This window comes from Lissotriton vulgaris, chromosome 5 (assembly GCF_964263255.1).
Source record: "Lissotriton vulgaris chromosome 5, aLisVul1.2, whole genome shotgun sequence".
NCBI classification, from domain to species: Eukaryota; Metazoa; Chordata; class Amphibia; order Caudata; family Salamandridae; genus Lissotriton; species Lissotriton vulgaris.
In genome coordinates this window covers 1,285,263,891-1,285,289,529 of record NC_141693.1, presented here as the reverse complement: position 1 = coordinate 1,285,289,529, position 25,639 = coordinate 1,285,263,891, and the positions used below count along the sequence as shown (strand labels likewise).

The 25,639-nt window shown below is 42.5% G+C and overlaps 1 protein-coding gene across 3 annotated transcripts in view; it reads right to left on the bottom strand.

Moving 5' to 3' along the window:
- The window catches only part of TNNT2 (troponin T2, cardiac type), a 119,738-nt gene that overhangs the window by 65,163 nt on the left and 28,936 nt on the right, over window positions 1-25,639 (bottom strand). Inside the window, exons 3-6 of one of the 3 annotated variants that reach the window (XM_086923156.1) lie at window positions 19,384-19,416; window positions 16,073-16,102; window positions 10,181-10,202; window positions 7,372-7,432 (exon numbers count right to left, since the gene is read on the bottom strand). In XM_086923156.1, the coding sequence (XP_086779282.1) occupies window positions 7,372-7,425 (54 nt within the window). In that variant the 5' untranslated portion in view covers window positions 7,426-7,432; window positions 10,181-10,202; window positions 16,073-16,102; window positions 19,384-19,416. The remainder of the gene's footprint in view (window positions 1-7,371; window positions 7,433-10,180; window positions 10,203-16,072; window positions 16,103-19,383; window positions 19,417-25,639) is intronic. The other 2 variants (XM_086923157.1, XM_086923158.1) reach the window with 2 other exon arrangements.

Here is a 25,639-nt window from a genome sequence, read left to right as displayed (position 1 = left end):
GTTTTGAGCTACAGTGACATAACAAGCTCCAGAGGTGCCCTGCAACTGCTGACCTGCTGCCTTGATCTGCAACTGGACCTTCCTGAGCCCTACTGCCTTCTGCTGGAATGAGTTCCTGGCCTCAAAAGGTGCCTCACAGGTTATGGATATTTGGTGTGGCATCAGTTGAACTCCTCTCCAAAGAAAAGGAGAACTCCTGAAGTTTGGGCTCTTTGAACATGGGAAAGGTCAATTTGCATCAAGATCTTGCCACCTGCATCACCAGACAATGGGAAGCTCCAGTGAACCCGACTCCCCGCACAACAGCGACCACCAGCAATGCAGGGAAAAGCAAGAACTGTACATCATGCTACAGCATTGACAGCTTTGCAGTGACTCCAATGCAAAGCTTCAAAAACGACTGTCCTTGATGCCTAACAGGGTTTTTCATGCTATAACAATGACCATCCGCAACGCCTAGCTTGCGCTTCGTATTACATCAATGACAATCCATGACACCCTCACTGCTTCTTGCTGCCCCTTTCACCTTTCACCTTGAATGGAACTCGGTAACTCTTTCAGCTGGACTAACCTTCTCCCTGTATACGGCCTGTGCTCCATCGCAGTTGGTCTCAACTTGTAACTTTTACCCAGTCTCTCATGACCAGATAACTGTGAGCAGCGCTTGGGTTTTTTAAGTCTGAAAACTTTGAAATTGTACATCTCTGGTTCTTCTCGTTGGATTTTTGTTCTTTTGGAGTCAACTCATTTATTACATGTTACTCTATATTACTAAATGGATGTGGTATTTGTCTTGTGTTGTATTTTCTCTTTATTAAGGTTTGAAGTGCTGCATAAATACTTTACACATTGCCTCTAAGTTAATCCTGACTGCTCTTGTGCCAAGCTACCAGAGCATTAAGCACAGGTTAATTTGGGGTTTGATTGAGTCTCACCCTAAAAGAGATCGTCGTTGCTGCTTGAGTAGGTCCCCCTGCAACCAGTAACCCAATTTCCAACAAGGCCTATCCCAATAAATGAGTTAGTCAGGCTTCAATGCGGTCTCTGTTAGCTTCTGAACATTTGGATTGCTTGAACACTGACACCTGCACGCCAACGAAACAGCCTTACTGAGTTGCTTGAAAAAGAATGACAGTAAGAAAGTCCACCACTAATATTGTCATTGAAGCAGTAGTCCTTACAGGCAACTGGAGTGGTGGTGATGTTGTATAAAACCTGGGGATACAACCTGCAGGATCTACCAACAACAGTGTATAAAATCCATTAGACTCCAGTGACTGATACCTCTACTTCCTTGTACTGGGTCTGTGGTTGTAATGGGCAATCATGAAAGACTGTGCCCTTCTGAGCAGGCTTTTATGCATTTAATACTGAATGTGTGACTGTACATACAGTAAAATCACCACCACCATTCCATTCTCGCCTTCCTTGCTTATCCCTCTGGGGGAAACTATACATCAAGTCATAAGTTGGGATCTAGCTTAACCAATTTAAAGAAATTGACTTGGCACACCTGTGTGGACCTGTGAATGCTTCCAGGCAATCTGTAACTCTCTACTGGCCTCCTCCACTGAGATGTAATCTACCAAGGTACTAGCTGCTTAAATTTAAGCCAGTCTGGCACACTGTCTCAGAGCAACAAGCAGCGAGAGGAAACTAAAAAAGTAAATATGCAAATGGCATTGCAAACTCCTCAACAATCTCACCAATAAAGTGCACAGACATTAACCCTAGTGTGGGGATTCTACCTGGTGAGCATGCCCTCTGCACTACCCTTGACAATGGTTACAATTTCTAAAATATGTCTTTTCAATGCATGCTTTAGATCGCATGCCATTACAACGCAAACCATTACTTCGCAAGTCCTTACAACGACTTTCTGTAGGGGGTGCGCTGAACTTTGGAATAGTGTAATTTACTATTACTACTCCAGTTTGTGCAGCAGCAGGGACGGTGTTGGATTGTAGTTCCAACACATTCGGCCCCCAATAGCAAGTCTCTGTAACATTTACTCAAAATTCATATTTGTAAATGTAAATGTACATGTATTTATATAGCGCAAATCACCGACCCGGTATCTAAGCGCTTGCTTAGGGAACCCGTCCTGGTATTCCCTTGTGAGATAACCCCGGCAGGGTATCCACAAGGTGAAAGCCAGGCATCTCACTGCGAGGGGCCGTTGTGGAGATTAAGCAAGCTATTGCCCAGAGTCGCAGAGTGTGAACCCGTGAATCGAGTAGGCACCGGAGCGAGAATTGTAGGGGTCCATGGACATTTTAGGACTCAAGACCCCGCCGAGCCAGGAATTGAACCCTGGTCCCGGGCCAACCTCTGCTTCCAGGTCTGCCTCCTCTAACCAGTGAGCCACACTTCTCCACTATTTATTTATTATGTAATAGTCTATATTATTGAATCTTTCACAATAAACATGTGTTGGGTCTTACCTGTGCAACCAGTCTACAAAAGACAGCCAGTGAAATTTTGGAGTCCCAACCCTCCATTGCAGGCTAGGTATCCAGCTACCTGGTGAATAGATATGACTATGCGTTAAGGGTTCGGGAAATGCCTGTGCTAGAAATTTGGGGGCATATTATCAAGAACTGCGATAAAATTATCGCCGCTTTAGCAGCAAGAAACTGCCGCTAAAACGGCGATAATGGGCTTGATAATATGTCCTTGTGAATTCCCATAGCAACCCAGGTTCTGGTGTTAACCTGGGCTACTAGGGGAATTCACAAGGGCATATTATCAAGCCCATTATCGCGTTTTATCAGCAGTTTCCTGCCGCTAAAGCGGCGATCATTTTATCACAGTTCTTGATAATATGCCCCTACGTTTTTAATTTGGAAGGGAGTATCCACGCCAACAATCTGGTAATGCTAAAACACTACTCTTAGAGAATAGAAGCCCAGTCCCTGGTATTTATGGCACAAGAAGCAGGCAATTCCCTCAGAGAAATATGTGATTATTCACGCCCTCCTACTGCCGCACAAACGCCGCGATTAATTCAAGGCAACCATAATACCACAAGTTATCTTCAATAGTGATTACAGCGCCACTCGGACTTCAAAAGAAAAACTCTGTTTTAATATATTCAGTTCCAGTAGGACCCTCTTCTAAGTCAAATTGATTGAGCGCTACTCGGACCAATAGGATAACTACGATTTTAAATATACCTAGTTCCAGTAGGACCCTCTTCAAATTCAACCTGATTGAGCGCTACTCGGACCATTAGAAAAACTACGGTTTCAACATATTCAAAATTTCCTCAGGCAAATTACCGTATAAACCAGTTACCCTGTTTCAGAAAGTTTTCTCTGGCGTATTCAATTACACTAAGTTTCAGGAGGCTCATCAGTCCTGATGATGATCTAAAATTCATACAGATCGAAACGTCGTCGACCTACCCAAAGAAATACCCCCACTTCATTGTATATATTTCTGTGGTTTTTAGCCTTGTTGTTGTGTGACATTTCGTTTTTTCACTATGTTCACTTATGTCACGTTCTGCACCTTATCACTTATTTGAGCACCTGAAAAACGTTAAAAGAATTGTATATAAAAAAAAGTAAGTAAATAAAAGATTTCGTATGAACCTACATCCCTAGCTCCCTAGCATTAATTAATTATTCGCTCTATTCTTTTGAGGACATTATCAGGCCACCCTTGAACCACTGTTTCTTTAAAAGTACATAGATATAGAACAGCCACATGAAATACGTCTGTACCCATACATTTGGATAAAATGTATAGGTATGTATTTCGTAAGCATATCAGCATGCATTTAAAAGCCTGCACGTACTCGTGTTTTGAGAGTGCGTATATGTGTGTGCACAAACATAAATACCACAACACTATGCTGTACCTGACTAAACATGCACATACCTATACATATATTACACAGACACGAAATATATGGGGGCGAGCTGTATATCAGGCAATAATCCATTTTAGTCTAATTTTTTTTATAACTAAAACCTTATAAGCGTTTAAGACATCTGGTGCCCATGCTACTCTGCCTACCGAAGACACCTTTAAAGACAAATGAGTAGCGCTCGAGCACAATTACGCAATGTTATAAGAGCCAGGACTGGCTGCCACGGAATGAAATGTTCAGTGTGGAGGCGACATGGCGTAAAACCGCCTTCACGCGAAAGGCCAACTATGTGCATAAACCTCCTTTTCACATGGTCTTTAAAACAGATACATTTGAATAGCTTTTCCAATGTACAGACAGAGAAAACAATATAAACAAGCTGCTCCTAGCTGCGAACTGGAACATACGGAGACAGTCGCAAGCTCTGTAAAAATACAAATAATGGAAAAAGATAGAGGACCCATGGGGGCCATCTGAAAGGAAGCTAAAAAACTATCCTGGACAGCAACTCAAATATAAAACAGGTCATGAAACGGGAATATAATGTAACACTAAAGAAGCGCTTGGGACCTTGAAAAAGGCACACAAGATTCTGTGATGAAAAAAACACGTGGGACAAATGCTCCATAAAGACAGGGACACAGTATAATGATGGTCAGATTGACGGAAAACACTGCTTGATGTTAGAAACAAGGCAGAGTGCTAAATCAGAAATTAAAGAGTGAAGGAGAAACTAGAAGAATAAAAGACAAGTCTGAGGGGTCAAGCAAACGTCCTCCACTATGTCAGAAAAGTGAACATAGATCAGCTGTATGCCCCGTCCTTTTCAGACTGGGGGGCGTGGTTTTGACTGAGGACGTCACTGAGAGAAAGAAACGAAAAAACACGTCCCCCAGTCCGAAAAAGACAGGGCTTAGATCGTCACTGGGACCTCTTCTCCAATGGCTGGCCAGCATTTAGGAGGCCAGCCATTGGAGAAGAGGGGTGGGGTTAACCTCGCTACTAAGAGACAAAAAATCTTGCCAGCGAGACTGCGCATGTGCGCACCCTACGCTAGCCTAGACCTAAAAAGAAATGATGGGAACTGCCATGATGGCAGTTCCTGACAGTGCTTTAGAAATGACCACCTGCTTGGTGATAATTTCTAAATTTAAGACATTACGATTAAACGTTAAAGTTATTTTTCCTCTAAAGTCCATATCTCCATTGCTGTGTTATATAGCTTGATGCAATAACAGAATATTCTCAGAGAGGCAACCAGCTACTGTTCAGGTGACATGCTTTATGAAGTTCAGGGTTTTATTTCACATGTTTTAAGCCACATTTTTAATTACTTAGGCCATGCCTCTTGGAAAAGATTCCTAGTTCCGTAGTTTGGACCATGTCACTTATAGAGAACCTATCTTTTTCATTCCACTTAATGCCCTAACTAGGGGTTCATCATTTAGCATGCAGTGGGTGTACAGAGGTGGTGGGAAGTGAGGGATACTCCTGGAATTTGCACTCAAGATCAGTCGTACTTGCAAGACAATGATTTTTAAAGAGAAGGTGAAATTATGTCCCACCATTGCTAGGAACTTAGGGGCACATTTACAATGGAATGGCGGAGCGTGGCGTTAAGTTAAAATTGCCAACACTGCGCTCCGCCATTTTGAAAATGCAGGGATGTGCCCTATTTACAATGATACGGTGCACCCCAGCGTTTTCTCTGGTGCTTAATCCAGCTGCCTAGTGCCAACGCAGGCACTCTCGAACTATAGTGCTAGGGTGCCTGTGTTGATGGAATGATTGTTTATGTGCAGGAAGATGTCCCTTCCTGCACATGAACAATCACTAATGGTGATTTATAACTCCTATGTGTGCTGCATTGTACAGCACACATAGAAGTTGCAAATTGACATTTTTCTAATCATTGTTTATGTGCAGGAAGGGACACCTTCCTGCACATTAACATTCATTCATGGCGATTTGCTATTTCTATATGTGCAGCACAATGCAACACACATAGAAACAGCAAAAACGAAGAGAAATTAATAATTTCTCGTTGTTTTGCCATGTTAAGACCAGGTTATTTTTTGTCTTAAATCTTGTGCTGCCCCATATTTATGCCACTTTTGAAACTAGGGGGCAGCATCAAAAGCAATGCCCATTGCCCACCCCTTTCATTCTAAGCATACAGTGAAAGAGGGCCTTATTTACAAGGCACATTAAGTGGCTTAATGCCGCCTTGTAAATAAGACAAAGGGTTTATCGCCACAGGAACGTTACAAAAAGTGACGTTCCTGTGGCAATAAGTCCTTGTAAATATGCTTCTTAGTTCTTCAATTTCCTTTGTGTCATAAGAAACATTTGGTCTCAAACATCTACCAAATACTTAGGTACCTTCCCCTCTGCAGAATTTGGTGAGTGGTTTCCGAGGCCCCTATAATGCACATAAATTTACAGGCAATAGGTGGAAGGATGAGTGACCTGAAGGCTGAAGGCGGGGGCCCCCTGCAACAGAGGGGCTCCAGTTATTAAGCCCCAACTGATTGTCTTTCCCCATAATCTCAATATCTTCTCTCGCACTCTTTCACCCTATTCCATGATTATGTCTTGTAACTCAGAGGCATTTGGCACCACTTCTTCCATGCTTGTCATACTTAAGGGAATACCAGGGATGGAATGAGAAGCCATTCCATTGCATCACTACTTTTTCAAGGGCACTACGGCTTTATATATACTGTTGGGGGCAATGTCTGTGTCAATCTGCGTGCTAGCTGCGGCTGTGGGTAGCATATCACAGTTTATTTCTGACTCCTTTCCTGGGGCACCAACCCTACTTTCTTAGAGGTGGGAGTAATGTGAGTGTCCCTAGGGATCCAAGGATCCAACTTTCTTTGGTTCTCTTGCCTCCAGCACAGTAGTAGCCTCTGCAAGAGCCAAGGAAAGATGCACAGGCACATGGATGATTGGGAGGTGCACTTGATTGTCACAATATCTAGTGTTGCTACATTACAGCTGCCCCCAGTAGCACATGCAACATGTTGATTTAGAGCAACTGAGCTGATGAGAGAAAGTGTACGTCTTCAAGGTGTAGACATTATTTTGTGTGTTGTCTTATTAGTTTTTTATTTTTATTGTTTGCCTATATTCTTGCCTAAAAGTTGTGTCCCCTTCTTTGACAATTTATTCTGATTGTCTTCTCCCTTGGAGTGTCGCTCGCCTCCATCTCCAAGCGCAGGGAAAAAACAGATAGCCTTGTTGGGCTACGAGCAGCATTTTATCAAAAACTGCTTAAAAGGTGCTCCAGTTTTAAGGTTAGAAATCTCTTACTTCAGACTGCGCATTTGAAACTGGTCCTCATTAGATGTAACTCAAGGGGCTAAAAGTCTGCCATGGTAGAGAGGAATTTGAAGAACTAGACTAGCACTTGCTCTTTTTTAAATGGTCCTATGGCCCTACATTTTGAAAGCAGAAGTAAACGTAACTATGACTTGAACCACAAAACTTACATCAAAGTCCACTTTTTCACCATCTGGGATTTTGAGGGGCACCAGGTTTGGCATAAACAACCTGCAGCAGGAAAGAAACAGACAATTTATTTGGCAAAGTTTACAAGAGCACTCAGGAGGAGTGTGTCACGAATGCATGGGGTAGGGTTCCTGAATAGTTTACTCCTTGCATCATCTGCCTGGTCATGTTGGAGGCCTCTATTAATTCAACGCTATCATGTTATTAGCATGCAGTACATATATAGTTTATCCCAAATCATGTAAATATAACATTACTACTGATTTAATTTTTCTTTAAAAAAATATATATTTTAAAGGAGCAAAATTAATTGTCTGATTTTGATCCTTGATTTTAGTTAAATAATGCCTAAACATTTGAGGGCCAGGAAGACTTCTCTCAATTCTCTGCCCCAACACGTGACCTTTTCACTGTCCCTGCTACAGTTTTGTCCAGCCATCTGTACTTTTCCTCAGTCATCCCCTGCAGCGCCATCTTCACTGTCCAGTCCGTATTCCCCAAAAACCTGTTCCACAACTCATGCCGGGTCATTTGTAATGCCCAAACATGACATTTTTACTTGCTTGGCTCAAATCCCCCCTTCTCTGTCACACTGGAACCTCTCCCTCGAAGTCCACCATCCTCCCTTGCTTCTTACCAGTCATCCTCGCACTCACTGTCTGCCGGCGCCCCTTGCATATAGCAATCATTGCTCCATCTCGCTCTCTTCTCTACCATCTCTCTTCTCTCCATGGCCCTTGCTTGTGATAGTTGTCTTTCTATCTCTGCTATAGTTTGCCCACATGTCTATTCCACCATATTGGTCATATCCTCCTGACCTTCTCACCATGTCACCTCAACTGCTGGGGCACCACCACAACTGATGCTTCTGGACACTGCTCTCCATTACCACCCTTGTCCTGCTTAACCCTATCGTTCTCTGACTGCCTCTCATCCTGTGTGGATGACCCATCCAAATCCTCAATACCTTCCACATTGGCCTCTGTTCAGCTCCTCGACTGACCTATAACAGAGCTGTTCCACTGTTTCAGTCTCACGCATACTGCTAATGGCTTGGCCAACGCCTTCCTTCAATTGTCATGCCTGCTCCTACTTCTAATTTCCTCTCTTCTCCTTGTATTTCCTTTGTGCATCTTCTTAAAGTGAGGGACGTTCCGTTAACCGGCATTCTCTCTGTGCTGCTTCATACCTCGCCGCTGTTCTCACCACATTGGGAACATACATTTCCATAACCTCACACTTTCAAATGGGAATCCAGGATGCAAGAGATGATGCTTCCTTTGTGATGGGCCCGCCTTATCATCAACTCGCTTCCTCCAGCTCCTTGGCCTACTGCCGCCACAATACTCCACTCAACGCTTGCTCTTCCACCTGTTTCGTATCATAACCACCTCTGTGTGGCCTGATTGCTTCATGTCCCTTCATTCAATGCCATCATTTTTCACCGCTCCACAGTGTTTAGTCAGCATTGTAAAACTGTGTGACTGGCGGCCCTCTCTGTAATCGCCTGTGTAACGGTGGGAACCCGTTACGAGACCCTGGCCCTTTGTTTCCAGGGCCCGGCCTGCTTTCTTCACTACTTGCTTTGCACAAATCTCCCCATCTCCTCTTCATGACTTCCTGCGACCACCTCATAAAGGGTCCCAAACATTGTGCCTCACTATCTCCATGGGGCCCACCGGTCTCCACAGGACAGCAATCACCTCTGAGACCACTCTTTTTGGTCCACTTCCTTCAGTTGGTGTGCGAGCTCTTCTCTACAGTCGGCAGAAGCCTAGCAGCTGCCCTTAGTAAGGCTATGGTGGCCACCACTTCTTCAGTGGGTGGAGCATTGCTTGCAGCTACTCTCTCCATTTTGTACGTGCTGAGGGACTGAATAATCCCTGGTGCACATGCGCACTTTGGGGGTGATGCAATAGAGAAACTGCTGCAGATGTTGCATGCCTTCATATCTTCGTTCTGCCTTCCCAATGTCCTAGCATGATGAGGGTGTCCTGCTCCACCGCGTGGGGCCCAACTTCACCAGCGTGTCTCACTGCATGCACAAGCAGGAAGTAGAAGGGTGTGAGCAGATTGCAGCGAATGCAAAAGAGAAAAGGTGTGTTCGGCACCTGCTACTGTAATTTTAAAAGCTTTCAAAATATGTGTACTGCTAAAGCTGATCATTAATAAGTAAAGGATGTTGCTGTGTGCAAGAAATACATCACTTTTCACTAGGGATTCCACTGTATCTTTATTTACAATTGTCACAAACTACAACGTCCCACCATACACCCAATCTCTATTCAGCAATAACTATCACGGTATTCTGTTATTCATTCAAACACCCTCTCCACTTCACCATTCATATCTCAAGCCACATGTTCATGCATAGATCCGTTTGCACAGGTCATCCGTCAGTCCCTCTACCTATACTTCCATCTGTCCTACCTTTCCTCTCTCCATCCGCCTCTCCATTTCCTTTTAAATAATCAGTCAACCGCCAAACATAGGTATTCACAGTACTTATTTTCTCTCTCTCTCTCTCTCTCTCTCTCTCTCTCTCTCTCTCTCTCTCTCTCTATATATATATATATATATATTTCTTTCTCTCTGCACCTCTTTCTTTCTATTTTACTTTCACTCTTTAACTCCTTTACTTTTTCGTATTTTTTGTCCGTCTCGCTGTCATTCTCGCTGTCTTTCTCTATTTCCCTCTTTCTCGCTCTTCCTTGCCTAGAACATACACACTACTCAATTTATTCGTGATAAATTCAATCATAATTCAATTACACATATTATGTTACCTACTTTGGTTTGGGTTTTGATTCTTCTTTGGTCCATGTAATGCAAAGAAAGGAAAGAAAAGATGCAATTAAAAGCAGAGCACATGTTTAAATCTTCCACCTCCCTCCCTGCACACACACCACCCTGCAATGGTAGAGAAATAATCTGATATGCAGTTTTATGTCATTTCACTCAGTTCCCTTATTAGCTGGGAGTCTTTGGGATCCACATTTGTATTCTTTCAATACTAAACAGAGCATTTCCTGGAATTGGCTCCCCAGAATCCTTATAGCCCTCATTTACCACAATTTTAGACACAGATAATCTGCTATTGTAATTGACTTTCTGCACAAAACTGGATAATCCAGTAAAACTACACAAAACCTGGGTAGCATTCTTAAGGGCCTATTCACCAGTGTATTAATTTTAAAATATTAATTATGTTTTATTTATTTATCTTTCTTTACATTTAATTAAATGTATGTACTTTTTTGATAAATCAATATAAATTAAATAATCCTACCCTTAGTTAAATGGGGTGTTATTATAAGTGCCTGCCTCCAATAATTTCTATGGAAGGGTGTTACAGTACCAGTGGTTGGCCTTGTGTGGTGCTGTACTTACTCCAGTCTGAGCTAGAGTATATTTACTACGGTTTTCGGTCCTTGTTGTCTGCAGTAACTTTAGAAGTGCAGTTTACAAATAGAAGTGTGCTTACACTTTTGTGGGTGGGTCGATGTCCATCTGTATACCCCTTCTATAACTCCCCCAACCTCGCCTTACTTCTCTCCAAACCACAATTTTTAGTAAGTATTGCTAATTTTTCAGTGACCCCCTGTCCAACCCACATTTTTTGAAAAAGTGTTGTGGATGTGTGCCCGAGATCTCTGTAGCTGTGTGGCATTGTCTACTCAAACAATTATAGGGGAAGCGGAGAAAGAGAACTCCACACGTAGGTCAGTTGTAACATGGCTACTCTGTCCAATAAAGACTCTGCAGCTACGTGAGGTTGTAACTAATATTTATTTAGACTCGTTCCCTAAAGAGCGCCGAGCCGATATAGCTCTCGGGTCGGCTTTTGCGCCTCTAACTGAGATGCGCGCGCACCCGCCAATATGGCCGCCCGCACGTCACGTGACGTGCAACATCTAGTGCGCGACACTACATATCTCCCTTTTTTCCAAACAAAGAACAAGTAACTTACAGTTCGCTGTCCATATCAAAGTCTCGAAACCTAGCAGGTCTCACCACAGGTCTTCCCCCCGGGTTACCCTTGCCGGGGTGGCCAGCGCCCCCCTATCCTGGGTCTCTGTGCTTATCCTTCCCTCTCTCAGCACCGCCGCGCTTCCATCAGTTCTCCTCACTTGCATTTTCATTGCCGTTTCTTGGTTGCTGTCATGGTTTCTCTCCTCGTGCTGTTCGCCGCTCCTCTCCTGCAACTCTCAGGTGGGTTGTTCCTGCACCACATTGGGTTCCTCCATGTCTTCCCATTCTGTTCCGCCTTGATGCCATCTTAAAACTTTGTTGCACCTTGCCATGCGGTCTTGGGACCACACATTCCCATCACTAAGCAAGGCTGCTCGGTCACACACCTCCTTGACCTGCATCGGTTTACTGTACTTAAAGTCCCCCTTCCTCTGCAACGTTGCCAACTTTACTCGTACCCACTCGCCTTTTTCCAGTTCTGTACTTCTCACATTCCTGCGTTTGTTGTAGTGGTTGGCATATATGATCTGTACTCTTTCCAGGTTGGCTTGAACCACTGCGGGGGACCACTCACTCGTTATGGTTTTTTCCTTCCATGCGCGGTTGTCATGAGTGAATGGTTCGCGACCTCTCAGTATCTGGAAGGGGCTGTACCCAGTCCCAGTGGGGGTAATTCTGTACGCCCACACCATGTGCCATATTTCTTTTTCCCAGTCCTTGTTGCTGGAGATCTCTGCCTGTACAGCTCCCATCACTACTCTATTGAATCGTTCTACCAGACCATTGCCAGCCGGATGGTAGATCGACGTGCGTTTGGGGATGATACCACTCTTCTGCATGAAGTTGTTCCATTTGTCGGAAGTGAATTGGGGGCCATTATCACTCAGGATGGACTTGGGGATGCCCTCTCTCACGAAGGTGTCCAACAGAAACTTTAAAATGTTCTCGGCATGCATTGCTTCGTCTATTCTTACCTCTGGCCATTTCGAGTATCTGTCTATAAGAACACATACGTACTTTTGGATTCCTTGGCCATCGAGAATCGGGCCCAAAATGTCTACCGACAGTTCTTCCCATGGATTCTGTGGAGGGTCGAATTTCCCTAATGCTGGACGCAAAGGTTTGAGCGTCTTGTCTGTTCCCTGGCACTGTAGACAATCTCTGACATGTCTCTCTGCCCGTAGGTCCATACCTGGCCACCAGTAGTTTTGTTTGGTCCTTAATTTCATTTTTCCTATTCCCAAATGGCCCTCATGTAGTATGTCCAATAGCTTGGGAATGATGCCTTCTGGGGGGATGACTTTATCCCCTCTGTACACGAATACTCCTCGGTCATCCAACGACAACTCTTCCCTGACCTCATAGTATGGTATAGTATGGTTTAAGGTTCTCGTTCATTTGTCTTTTGTCCGACACACCCTTGACAATGTGTAACTTCACTTCACTTCCTGTATCGTGCAGTCCTTTTCGTACGCTTCAGTCCACTCCTGATTGCAGATGACTCTCTCTTGGTCTTCCATGAGTGCTACCATCTCCTCCTTTCCTGCTTGGTCTTCTTCTCCTGGCTCCATGGCTGCCGCTCTGCTTAGGAAGTCTGCTACCCTGTTCCGATTTCCTGGAATGTACTCTACGTCGTATCTGAATTCAAGCAATTTCAAGGTCATCTTCGAGATCCTGGGCGTGGCACTGGCATGTCCGCGTCGGTTGTGAGCACCGTTATGCCCTGAGGGTCATACCCCTGGAGTGGTACAGCTCCTGCGACGTCCTTCTTGATGGTTTCAAATTCATTCTGAGTCTCTGCTGTCCACTGGAATGCGGTGCTCTCCCTTGTAAGCATCCTCATTTGGTTTGTCTTTGAGGCAAAATGCATCACAAATTTGCTGTAATACTCCGCCATGCCCAGGAATGCCCTGACCTCCTCCTTGTTGGTGGGTGGCAGTGCCTCATAAATGGCCTTTACGTTTTCTGTTTTAGGCGTGATCCCTTGCACCCTTATCTCGTGGCCTAGGTAGGTTACCGACTCCATGCCCAATCGGCACTTGGCCCATTCTGCTGTGAGGCCCTTGACCTCCAAGGTGTTCAGCACCTTGTTGAGTTTCGAGTCGTGGTCCATTTTGTCACGCCCCATTACCAGGATGTCGTCCTGGAAGTACTGGATGCCGTCCATATTCCTAAACAGCTGGTGCATCAGTTTTTGGAACACTGCAGCCGCCGAGGCCAGTCCAAACAGCATGCGGCAGAACTGACAGCATCCGAATGGGGTGATGAATGATGCTAATTTCCTGCTGTCAGGATGCAAAACGATTTGATGGTAGGCCGAGGTCAAATCGATGGTGGAGTACCACTTGACTCCTGTTGTTTCCTTCTTCGCAGCGTCTGCGCACCTGCGTGCCAATTCTGCCTTTTGACAATGACCATCACCTCCTTCAGCGTGGTTTCCCCACTGGCCCACAGCTTGTCCTGTACGTTCGTGCTTGTAGTGTGCATCACTATTTGATCTTTGATGAACTCATCTTCTCATGCGTCATATTTGCATTTGGTTGCCAGTTTCTTCAAGGCCGCCACGTACTCCTCTACAGACTCTCCAGGGCGTTGTTTCCTTTGTTGGAAATTAAATCTGTCGACTGATACACACACTGCCGGCCGGTAGTGTTTGTTCAAGTCGTCAATGGCATGGCAATACACGTCGTCGTCTGCGTTTCCTCTTGGTTTGGGTACTAGGCTCTTGTAAATTCTGAGTCCTTCCGTGCCTAAATTGAGTAGTAGAATGCGCTTTTTTCTCTTGGGGTTAAATTGTTCCTCATTCTCGTCTTCTAGGACTCCTATGAAGTTGTCTATATACTCCCTCCAATCTTCCCACTTCATAAGTGGTTCCCCCGGTTTGGGCAGGAATTGAACTGGCGCCATTGCGTATTCCGCTTGCGCGCTCATTTTCTCCCCTTTGACCGTGGGCGGTGTGTTTCCTTGTCCTCTGGGACTACCTGGAGCGCTGTCTGGCTCCTGTTTTCCCGCTTGTACCTGGGGACTATCTGTGTCCGCCCCCTCGCCTTCTTTTACAGTAGCCAGCGCGGTTTCCCTTGTTTAAGTTAGCCGTGTGGATTCGGCGCGCTCAGTCCAGACTGCGCCTGGGTCCTTTACCCCCCCCTGCATGGTTGTCTTCCCCACGGGGTGTGTTTGGGCTCTGCCGTGCTCTTTAGGGTCTGGTACCTCATGCGGTGGCTTGTTTGCCCCTCCTCGACACCGTGCTTCTCTGGCTGCGTGGCCTTGCTGTCCTGTTCCCTGCACAGATCTGGGTTCACCGGTGTGCTGCTGTCTCCCTTGGTGTATTTTCCTAACAAGTATGTTTTCCAGGGTGCAGGGGTTCAGGGTCCTGTCCTCGTCGCCATTGTAACGTGGCTACTCTGCCCAATAAAGACTCTGCAGCGGTGTGAGGTTGTAACTATTATTTATTTAGACTCTTTCCCTAAAGAGCGCCGAGCCGATATAGCTCTCGGGTCGGCTTTCGCGCCTCTAACTGAGATGCGCGCGCAGCCGCCAATATGGCCGCCCGCACGTCACGGCGTGACGTGCAACATCTAGTGCGCGACACTACATCAGTGAATATAATTTTTGATCATTTCTTTGTAGGTTGAGTAGTACTATTTTAGAACTACTCAACATACTCAACTACTCAAAATACCACAAAATTTTGTTTGTAAATAGTAAATGTTTGTAAATAGGCTAGTCGGTGCCTGCGGGTATCTGAAGACTCCCTGTAGATCTGCAGTGGATGGTAGAAATTCTCAAGACACCAGCCCCATTCTCCATACATGTTAAAATCCACTATTGTGCAGCACAAAACCATATGTCCTGTCTGAATAAGGTGCTCTCAAAGATTTTAGCCTATGGTTCAAAAAACATTTGTGCCAAATATGTGTTACTAAGGCCCTGATTACAAGATTTAGAATATAACTGACAGACACATTTTCTGGGTGGAATTTCACCACCTGCAATTCTAACAGTTTCTAGCCCTAGAATTATCGGCTCCACATATTCTGTGCCTGAAGAATTCCAGGACTGCAGTCTGCAGACATCATACAATTGTATATACTGCATGCGCGGTTGGCAGCAGTACAGCTGGACCCCACCAAACACCTGCACGGTCTGAGCAGACTGCACTTCTCCTGGACAGGATGTAATCTGCTCTTATCCGACAATAACCCTCAACCCCCACCCCCCTTTCCACCCCCGCATTCCAGCAATCTACTCCCTACTGTTCTTTCTGCAGAAAGTTTCCATTTGCTCTGAGCAGATTAAAAATGTCAGTGGTTTATGCCCCAGAATCAAGAAACAAGCCAGGGAAATGGATTCAATATCAACAGGTCCATTTGCTTAGTTCTGATTCCACAAAGAAATTACGTAACCACCCGGTTTTTGGTGCCTGAATCAGGGTTTCAGGTGCCCGGTACATCTGCACCAAAAAGCGGCACACTCGTAATGAGGGCCATAGTCTAAAGCAATTTATTTTGCATTTCCATCAGATTATGTATTAGTTTGACGGTGTGAATTAGATTAATTTAAATCACAGTTTCCAATCAATGGTACACAGACTGAGGATTGAATTCCAGCAGGGCTTTGTTGTTTGAGTGACAGATGACACAAAGGTATGGCTGCGGCTGGCTGCTTCAGTACATTTTGAATTTAACGAATGTGACGATGTTGGAAAATTACCTCCCCCATGTTCCTGCTCTCCATCGCCACCTGAAGGAAACAAACGTCAATGCACTGTTGAGGCAGATTTAGATACGTGTGAACGCACCGCAGTATGATCACGAGTCTTTTTAACAGTTCTCAGGAAAGAAAGAGTTAAAAAGTAAGTGACAGAATGACTGAATGTCTAAAAAGCAAGTTTTAATACTACAATGCAGTGAAGAAATGCTTGAAAGCAATCCGTAATAGCCCCTCAAAACCCCGACAAAGTGAGTAGAACTGGGAGATGTCTAGAAAAGGATGACTGAAGTGGTATACTAGAAAATATTTTCCAAAATGTACACTGAATTTAATGTAACAACATAACATATTGTATATATATATATATTGCTTTCAATCATTCTTGTGAGTACAGAACCTACTAAGGTAAATGCAATGTGACTCTCATTTTCGAACTTCCAGCGCCAAGATGCACCACGCTATTGTTTTGAACCCAGCACAGCCCACCATGGGTCACGTGGTTATTTTGAATAAATGGGAGTAATCTGTAACTCACTTGTAAAGAAGCTGCCTTTGAAGAAGGGACGAAAGTCTTGAAACGCGTCAGGCGAAAGAATTATAACTTGAAAGGAAATGCGAGCTGTCAGGAAAGGCTTTCGAGCAGGCTGGCTGCTGTGTGCGTCGTGTGAAAGCTTCAGGGCACTTTGGTATGCACAATATATATATACACATACAGATATATATATACATATATGCATACATATATGCATAAATATTTATTTAAACACATATTGTATATAATATCGGTTATATTTATATTCTTTTATAGTATATAAATAAAAAGTGGAACTACTAGCACATGTGGTTGGCATAGCTATTCTAATATTTCCCTCTTTCTGCCGCCCTCCCAGCAACTGAATACGTAGCCTCACAATATGGTTAAGCATCAGATTATCAGTTAATTATCAAAAAGATGTAGATAATAAGGGGCTCATCTCCAGAAGTTCCAGTCCCCGTTTTTTATGTCTGCCACTTATTTAGGTGTTTACATATTATGGATATAATCAGTCTCAATTAGGATGCATTATATTTGAATTCACTGGCTATATTCAGAAAATGGGATAGACTATTATCAAAACGATCATATTGTCTCGTTATCTTTATCTATTCAGGTATATACTCTGTATAACATTCTTTAACCCCTTCGACGCTCATGACGAGCTCAGCTCGTAATGAGTTACGCCTGTCGTACGCTCATGACGAGCTGAGCTCGTCATGAACCGCGGGTTTTCGCAAAAGTCAGCGCACAGCGGGAAAACGCGTAGCGCGCATAGTGTTAAAAGGTTTAATTTAGCTGGGAAAAAGTTTTATTGCAATATGAAAAATTATGCTGTGCGATAAGTTATACAACTTCTTCGTAACTTGGGTAGTATGTTGCCTTCTTCCCTTGGGTTATAATATATTTCTTCTTCATTTTCAGACTCTCGATGGCTCATGCGAATGATACCTGCGGGGATTCTTTCCAGATGATCCTGTTTACTGTCAAGTCATTTGCCCAAGAAAGGTTTGATTCACCCCTCTTACTTCAAACAAACAAGATTCAAAACCCTTCTGGTTTGCTACAAAATACGGCAGGCTATGAAGACTGTCTCATATCTGTAGCTCTAATTAGTACACCTTACTTTACCATAACTCCGATGCCTTTGGTGCATGCTAGCTATCTACATTACTGGGGCGACCTATATTTTCCGATTTTAGGCCAACTTTAAAGGGACGGCACAATATGGTAATTTGAGGAGTTTTTTTAATTATCGCAACTTAAGAATGCCCTTCAACATCTCTCTATGAATGAGGTGGACATGGCCCACAATGCATTATTGCACAGCTCTAGTATGCGCTATTCACACATTTTTATCAAATTCTTAAGAAAATTGACAAACAGGAACAGAATTTCATCCATCTGGCCAGTAAATGGGCCTGAAATGTTGGTATGGATGTTTCCCTTCGAGACATCAAATTGAGCAATCAGCGTGCCCAAACTATTCCTAATATCTGCTGTTTTAAGGTTCATTCTTTCAAAATGCTGTATCATCTATATTATACACAATATAGGCTGCTCCAAGGGGGTCTCTGCTTTCGCTGTCAAGGCCCAGAAGCTGATATGACTCACACCTTTGCCTCATGTCCAATTATCTTACCTTACTGGATGGACTAAGATGTTTGATCAACTCAATGATCTAATGAAGACAAATATTCTTTGTGAACCCAAAATTATTATGCTGGGTTATTCACCCAGGATGCCACCTCACATGGCAAGGATATTCTCTTTTTGTTATCACGGTGGCAAGAATGGGTATTTGTAGCGCCTGGTTACAAATGGAACCCCCTGATTACAAAGTATGGTAGAAGGAAATAGTTTCCTTTTGCGGCCTGGAAATTTCTATTATACAAAACGATTGACGATGAAGGTAAACAGAATATGGACCCCCCTCTAAGTGAAATGCTGGTCACAATAATTTGTAATTACTCTTCAAGTTACATTGAAATAATTCCTTTCTTCACTGTTACAAATTAATTTAGATTTTTAGCGCCAGTGAATTTGTTGCACGTATGATGCTGAAATATTCTCTTGTATTGGTATATATAGAGTTTGAGTGCATTAATCAACTATGAATTAACATTTTGATACTTTTTTTAATTTTATAAAAAAAAAAAAGACTCTGACAATATTATATCTACATGTGTCCTAGGTGAGTTTGCTGCACCACTATTGAGGATTTGTGATTGACCCCTGACTGAAAGTTGAAAAGATCATATTGATGGCCTGGAAAATCATGGCATAGAGCAATTGATGAAAACTGGACTAAGGGAATGAGTACGCTGATGATTCACCAAAAAAAGAAGTGGGGTACAAAAAAAATGTTGTCTGGGTTTATGTGGATTACTACAGAATGCATTTTCAAGGTTGAATATGACCCTGTATTTATGTGTGTTCGTAAAAGAACACATTTTTTGTCAGAAAGTTTTAACTGGATGAATCTATTGCATTTTTGTGACTTTATCTATCTTCCTGTGTCTTCATCAAATTTTAAATTCTGGGACGTATTTGTTTTCACAATTCACATGCCATTTTAGTTTTTTAGGATGGTTCAAGATCTTAGGAAAAAGTTAATTTTCATATAATATGTGATGATTGGATTCTTTAAAGTAAAAAATGTCTATGTTAGGTCGATAAGAAGTGATACAGAACGTATTTGCAATGTATAAAGCTGCTACATTTTGTAAATGTTAAGTGTTAAATTAGTCTTTGCACATTTACTTAATTTTCTTACCTTCTTCACGATCTTGCCCCTCACCTTCATGCTCTGTGTTTAAAAACAAAAATTGGAAAATTTCAGTTCAATTTTTTTATGTGAATCAATTTGTCAATTGTCTCTAGGTACTCAATAGACAGTTGTGTCAGCGATGTGGGGTATTTTATTCACTTATTGGACTTGCATGCTCGTTCATTTAGGTATTTTGTGTAGACAACATGCCTCTTCCCTGTTCCTTCAGAATGCTTTGTGATACTCTATAAATTAATAGGTAAAAAAATAATAGTGAAACTAACAACCTAGAAAGCCGCAGAGAAAAGAGAAAGCATTGCGTCTCAGAGGGTCTGATGGTTTGTGTCCCAGGCACTCACCTGTGTGTCCAAATTACCAGGATTCACAAAAAAGCTGGCAGCTGGTTATTCTTGCGACGTGAAATTACAGAAAATTATGTGACTAATACTGTTAGCATAATTTTGAGTAATTTTAGACAAAAATAAATACATCACTGAAAACATGGTTGTTTAGTCATATGATTTGCCCACAAAACACCATCTCAGAATAAAGCATACACATTAGAATCATTTCTAGTAAAAAAGAATTAACCTAATTGGAGCGCATTAATATCTCCCCTACTATTTTACCAGCTAAGAAAACTAAAGAGGTACACAAAACACTATTCCTTTTACCAAATCCAAATAAATTCAAGTAGAGGTTAAATCCAAATAAATTCAAGTAGAGGTTAATTCATCTAACTGTTCCATTCATATTCTTTTCTGGACCATCAAAAACATCACCAAACGACATGAGAAAGACCAAACCCCCTTCATTAAAATAAAATGGATTCCTCAAGCACTTCATCGATAAAATTATAGCCATAAGAAATAACTTCAACTCTGAAAGAATCAAAGGTAAAGTCTGACCAGAATATAAAAATGTCTGGAACTCCATTTACTTATCACCTTATCACATATAAACCGTAATCCAAAAGATTTTAAGCTAACAAAAGATTTCCCCAATATTCTACTAGCAAACTTAACCAAAGATTAGTTCTACATTTCTTACATTTCATGATGTGGCTGTTTCACTGTCTGTCAAAGCAAGGCACTTCCCAAACTAGCTGAAGATTAGTCCAACCAAAACTTACTTGAAAAGCCTGAATCTTAACCCAGACCACCCTGAACCACGAACCAATTCAAATCCAGCAGGCTTGTGAACATCTTAGAAAAAACTGCGGTCAACCAAGTAAATGTGTAATTGAAAAATTTGATGTTTTGGCAAACCATAAAGCAGTATTTTGTCTTGGCAAACTGTAAATCCAGCCTTTGCCGAGGTTTCTGTAATGAAACCCCCAACCTAACAATTCTGGATGACATTCATTACATGTTAGAACAAGGTGTCACCTGTTTATTTAGGTTATTGGACTTATCGAAGGCTTTTGAAATGGTTGAGGCACCAGACTATTTCAGATACTGTGAATAGGATTTCAAGGACAGATCTGGGATGGTCTACCTCTTTCCTCACCAGAAGATCCCAAATGCGGGCTCTTGTTTTACCATATAATGCCTTAGCCATTTCTGTCCCACATCTGAAACATAAGAGTCTTAAATGGCCCTGCCAGACAACATGTAGGAGTTTGTTAAATTGCCCATACTGCCCCCAAAACATTCATTGACGACGGTAGGCCTTCTGCCTTCCTAATAAGACTACAGATATGTCTCTTGCAAGGATATGAACTCAGCCACTGTGTTTTTGGTACACAAGTCCCCAAGCCCCCACTGGCCACCACTGCCTCGATGTGCACTTCTGTTCTGCACATCACGATGATCTAGCACAAATGCAAAACATCCGTTAGAGAAACACGATGGGGTAAGAATCAGGTAAGGGATAGCTGGAACATTCCATTTCTTCACATCTGATGTTTTTCTGCTTGCTTTAGAAATCTAAGACAGCAATTTGACCTAGTCAATAACCTATACCCTTTTGTAATCTTCTGCTTTCTTATAAAATTTCTGAGAAGTGACGCAAATAGTTTTTGATAAATGTAAAAATTTGGTTATGATTGATGATCAAACATCTATCCTAACTGGGACTTGCGGTCAAGCAGTTCCTCATTAAAATAATATAAAAGAGCTACCCACAGTCCATTTGATGGACCACCTCACACAACTGAACCCATGGGTCATGAAGTGTGTGTGTTCCCCCTTAGCCATCTTATCTAGCATCTTTGGCTGAGACTGTAATGCTTATTATATTTTAAAATTCATTCTCTCTCCCTCCCCCTCTCTCTCTCTCTCCCTCTCACTTTCCTTTGCATTACCATGATTTTTGAACTTACTAGATTGCTTGTTTTTGCTCTTCATCTAAAATGAGTATTTGACACTTGTTACTTACTAGATTGCTTAGAGTTATCTTTGACTAGAGATATGTCTCTTTTTATTGTGTAAATTGTTTTTGAATAAACGGTGCCTTTCTGACTCTGTTCCTGCATCTCACAAGTGTGTTTCCTTCTTTTAGATAGCGCACCCCTGCTCGAATTAAGATGGTATAGCACCACCCTAAAATCACCCTCCAACTAAGGATTGGGGCTACACATTGGACACAGCTTAATGGTTTTGTGGTGTTTTAACATAGCTCAATATTAGCCCTTTTCACTCTGAACATGTAGCCTCAGGACCAGGATACAGGTGTCACTGTTCACCAATATGCAGAATATATGCAACTGTATCTACAAACTAAACTACTGAGGAAATCACTACCCTGGGAGCCAACTTATGGACGAAAAGGAACTTCCTCATGATAAAACTCGTAAAAATAGAAATCCTCCTTTCCACACCCTCGGACAAACATTTGGTAGATTCTCCACTATTAAAATCCCTTGAGCTCTTGTTACTTCCTTGGCTCAGTATAATCCCACACATGAACAAGAAGGCAAAAGTGGCAACTGTTGATGCAACTGTTGATGTGTACGCTCTCATAAAAGTATGCCAAATATTTTCTCAGTGACCAGCTAAACACCGCTGTTAATGCCTCGCTTATGTTGAGGCTAGATATTGATAGGGCCCTTCTGCAGAAACTCCCAAAGTCTCTATTACACCTCTCAAAGATTTGATGCACTCAGCAAACAGGCTCAAGCAAATATTATTCTCTACAAATCGCCATTAGCTCCTCATGGTGGCGAGAGGTCAATTCAAACTCTGCTGTCTGGTTGATAATAATTCTCAGTGAAATATTACTAACACCGGAATAATCGGAGTAATTTCATGTTATTCTCGTGATGTGAAATTACAGCAAATTACGTGATTACTTCTGTTTGCGTAATTTGGGGCAACAATGCCCAGCTGAGAGCACAGGAACAGAGCACGAGCGGCTGCTGGCTGCTACTGTTTTGTTGCATTAAGTTCTATTTTCTTTGGGTCAATTTTAGAGGCAAGGATGCATTTTGCACTAAAATCAAATAGCAATAAATAAATACATGGTTATACAATTCTGCAAAAAATTGCGTAATTCTAATGTCAATTTGCTGAATTACGAGATAACAATTTACAAACACCTAGAGTTTATAAAGTCACACTTAACAATAATCCTCCATGTAAGAGCAGTCTCTTATACTTGCTCAGCAAGAGAAGCCTAAACAGAAGAAATTCTCTACAGCCCAGGTTCCAAAACTCAGAATAACATCTGCTCTAAACAATCCGTCTAGGACCACCAATTTCACAGGCAACTCCCTCTGACATAGCAAAAGAGTTCACACTCTCCTTCAGGGAGCACCTTCACACACAGGTTTAATCATTTCATGAAATAAGCTTTGATTCAAACATACTCAAAGAACAGCAGCAACATGAAGCTGCTATTTTGCTTTAGTGTAATACAATAAATGGTGGTTATTCTTTCACACTTGCCCTGCATGCCCTCTAATATGTAATGCTAATTGGCTCAACCATATCCTTGGCAGGAAAAGGTGCACTTAGAGTTACGGTTTGCAGCCGCCATTCCCTATGTTTTATGTTTGGGGATTCACAAAGTTTAGATTTTTTTGTGTTTTAAATATTTTATTTTGAAAGACTTTTGAAAAATGTGACCCCCAATTACAACAACTTTCAATGCAACCTCTTGATCGAGTTGGTCTAGTACGATACTGGAACCACTCAGGACTAGTGTTTAATTTGAACTGGCGGTTTCCATTGCAGCAACGGCACTTAATTGTCAACATCTGCACTTATGACAGTCTGCCACATAGTGGTGCTGTTTGCCTAATTCATAAATGAGCAACAGGTGTATATTAAATCAATATATATAAAAAATTGCTAATACCTTCCGCCCAAGCCATTCTTATGGCTTTGGGGGTCTGAAATAATCTGAATTATCACACTTGGTGGAGTGGTATGCTTTGCAGTTGTGTTGTTCCTGCCATTGGAAGGTCAGACAGGGCCAATGGGTAGTGCAAGTTAAACTGGGCTCCTGATGAGGGCCCTGGCACTTATAATTCGAAATCAAAGCTTGGACTAATTTTATAATCCAAGAAACACTATACTTTTTAATGTGACTTTGTCTTGTAACTATAACTAAAACTGTTGAAGATATCCAACAATTACAGTGTCATTATCCCTACTTCATCTCTTTGGGTCATGTAGAGGAGGTGTTATGACAGTATTGAATCTTGATTGATAAGTAATACCCAAATATTATTAATTTGTAAACTATTAAAGTGAAATTGGAGCATTAAAGTACCATGTAACATGCACTTAGACATGTATGTTCCCCATGGACAGCTACATAACTCAAATCTCTTTGCTGCCCTAAACTGAGGGAATACACCAGACAAAGAAGGCTCATGTCCCATACTTTTTTGCATCTTTATTCTGGGGTGAAATCCAGTAGCGGCTCTTGTCCTGTCAAAGTGCAGGCCGGAGGAGGGAATGAGAAGTGGGGAGAGTTTAGGGACAAAAGAAAAACAAAAAGTAATAAAAATAAACTTACCTTAACATCACCGCCATCTCACGCTGCCTTGCGATCTTCCTCATTCTGGGTACACACTCCCAGAATGCACTGCAGCCAATCCTGATGCTGAATGAAAGCAGCGTCAGGATTGGCCTGAGCGCCGGCAACTTGCACTCCCTGGCGGACTAGGGGCCTATGCTGGCTCTCTCAAGCTCCAATACCAAAGCTGAGGGAGGCTGGAGTGAGCTTCACTGCGCAAGAGGGTTTGGCTGGCCTGAGACGGCCAGACAAACACCGCATGGCAAGTGAAGAGAGTGCCCACCACTTCCCCACCAGCAGTGTCATCCCCTGGAAAACAGCCAAGACTTGTCAGAGTAATGGGGGGTCATCCACGGGATTAAAATAAAACGGGATTGAAACCCGTTTTATTATCGTGTTATTTGCTGGTGGTGCAGGGGAGGCAGTGTGCCTCCGCTCTAATCGAGCGGCAGCCGCTGGTGAAATCCCTCGATGAAGGGCAATCAAAACTGAGTGTATGCCATTGTGCAAAATGCCTGCCTATACATTCTGGGCATGTTAAGCAGCTGGGTGAATTTGGGTGGATCTATGACATCCACACTAGCTTTAAAAACCTAACTTGAAGGAATAAGGCTTCGGCGATGGTGACGTTCTTGGGCGCTTTGCCATCTCGATGATGTTGGTTTCAGAGTTGAGAGCATCCCAACATCATGCAATGTGAATTTGGTCCACCAGTGGCAATAATTGAGAACAAAGCCATCTGAATGCCTACAGGGTGATGCAGTAATTGCAAGTGGAACTGGTTGACTTTCTTTAAACAAAAATGTTGCTGGGGAAATTATTTCGTTAACATTCTTTGAGTGTCTGGGGGTAATTATTCAAGTCCCCAGTGGAATATTAATTCCAAACAAAGGTAGTGGCTGATTTAATTACTTATTTATACACATGCTAGGGTACATGAAGACGCTATGCACGGCGTGGCAAAATCCTGTATAGAAAATGTCACAGAATAACAATGAACAAGCATACAACCTAGGGAAAACAAATCTGAATGTATGCTTTCTAAAAGATAGTATTCTTTTTAAAATAAAAGTTCAAGGAGATCACATACAACAGATGGGTGCAGATTTTTAAAAGGTCTTCTAGGAAGCGATGTTTGGGTCTCCTTTAATGTAGCATGTTATATAGGTGTCAGTATAGCATTCAGGTCCTTGGAGTGTTTTTAGAGTAGCGCTGCTTCAGGATGGAAGATTTTCTGAATCTGAAAGTAGCCAGTTTGAGCACAGCATCACTTTTTAAAGTTCTGTATCTGCCAAAA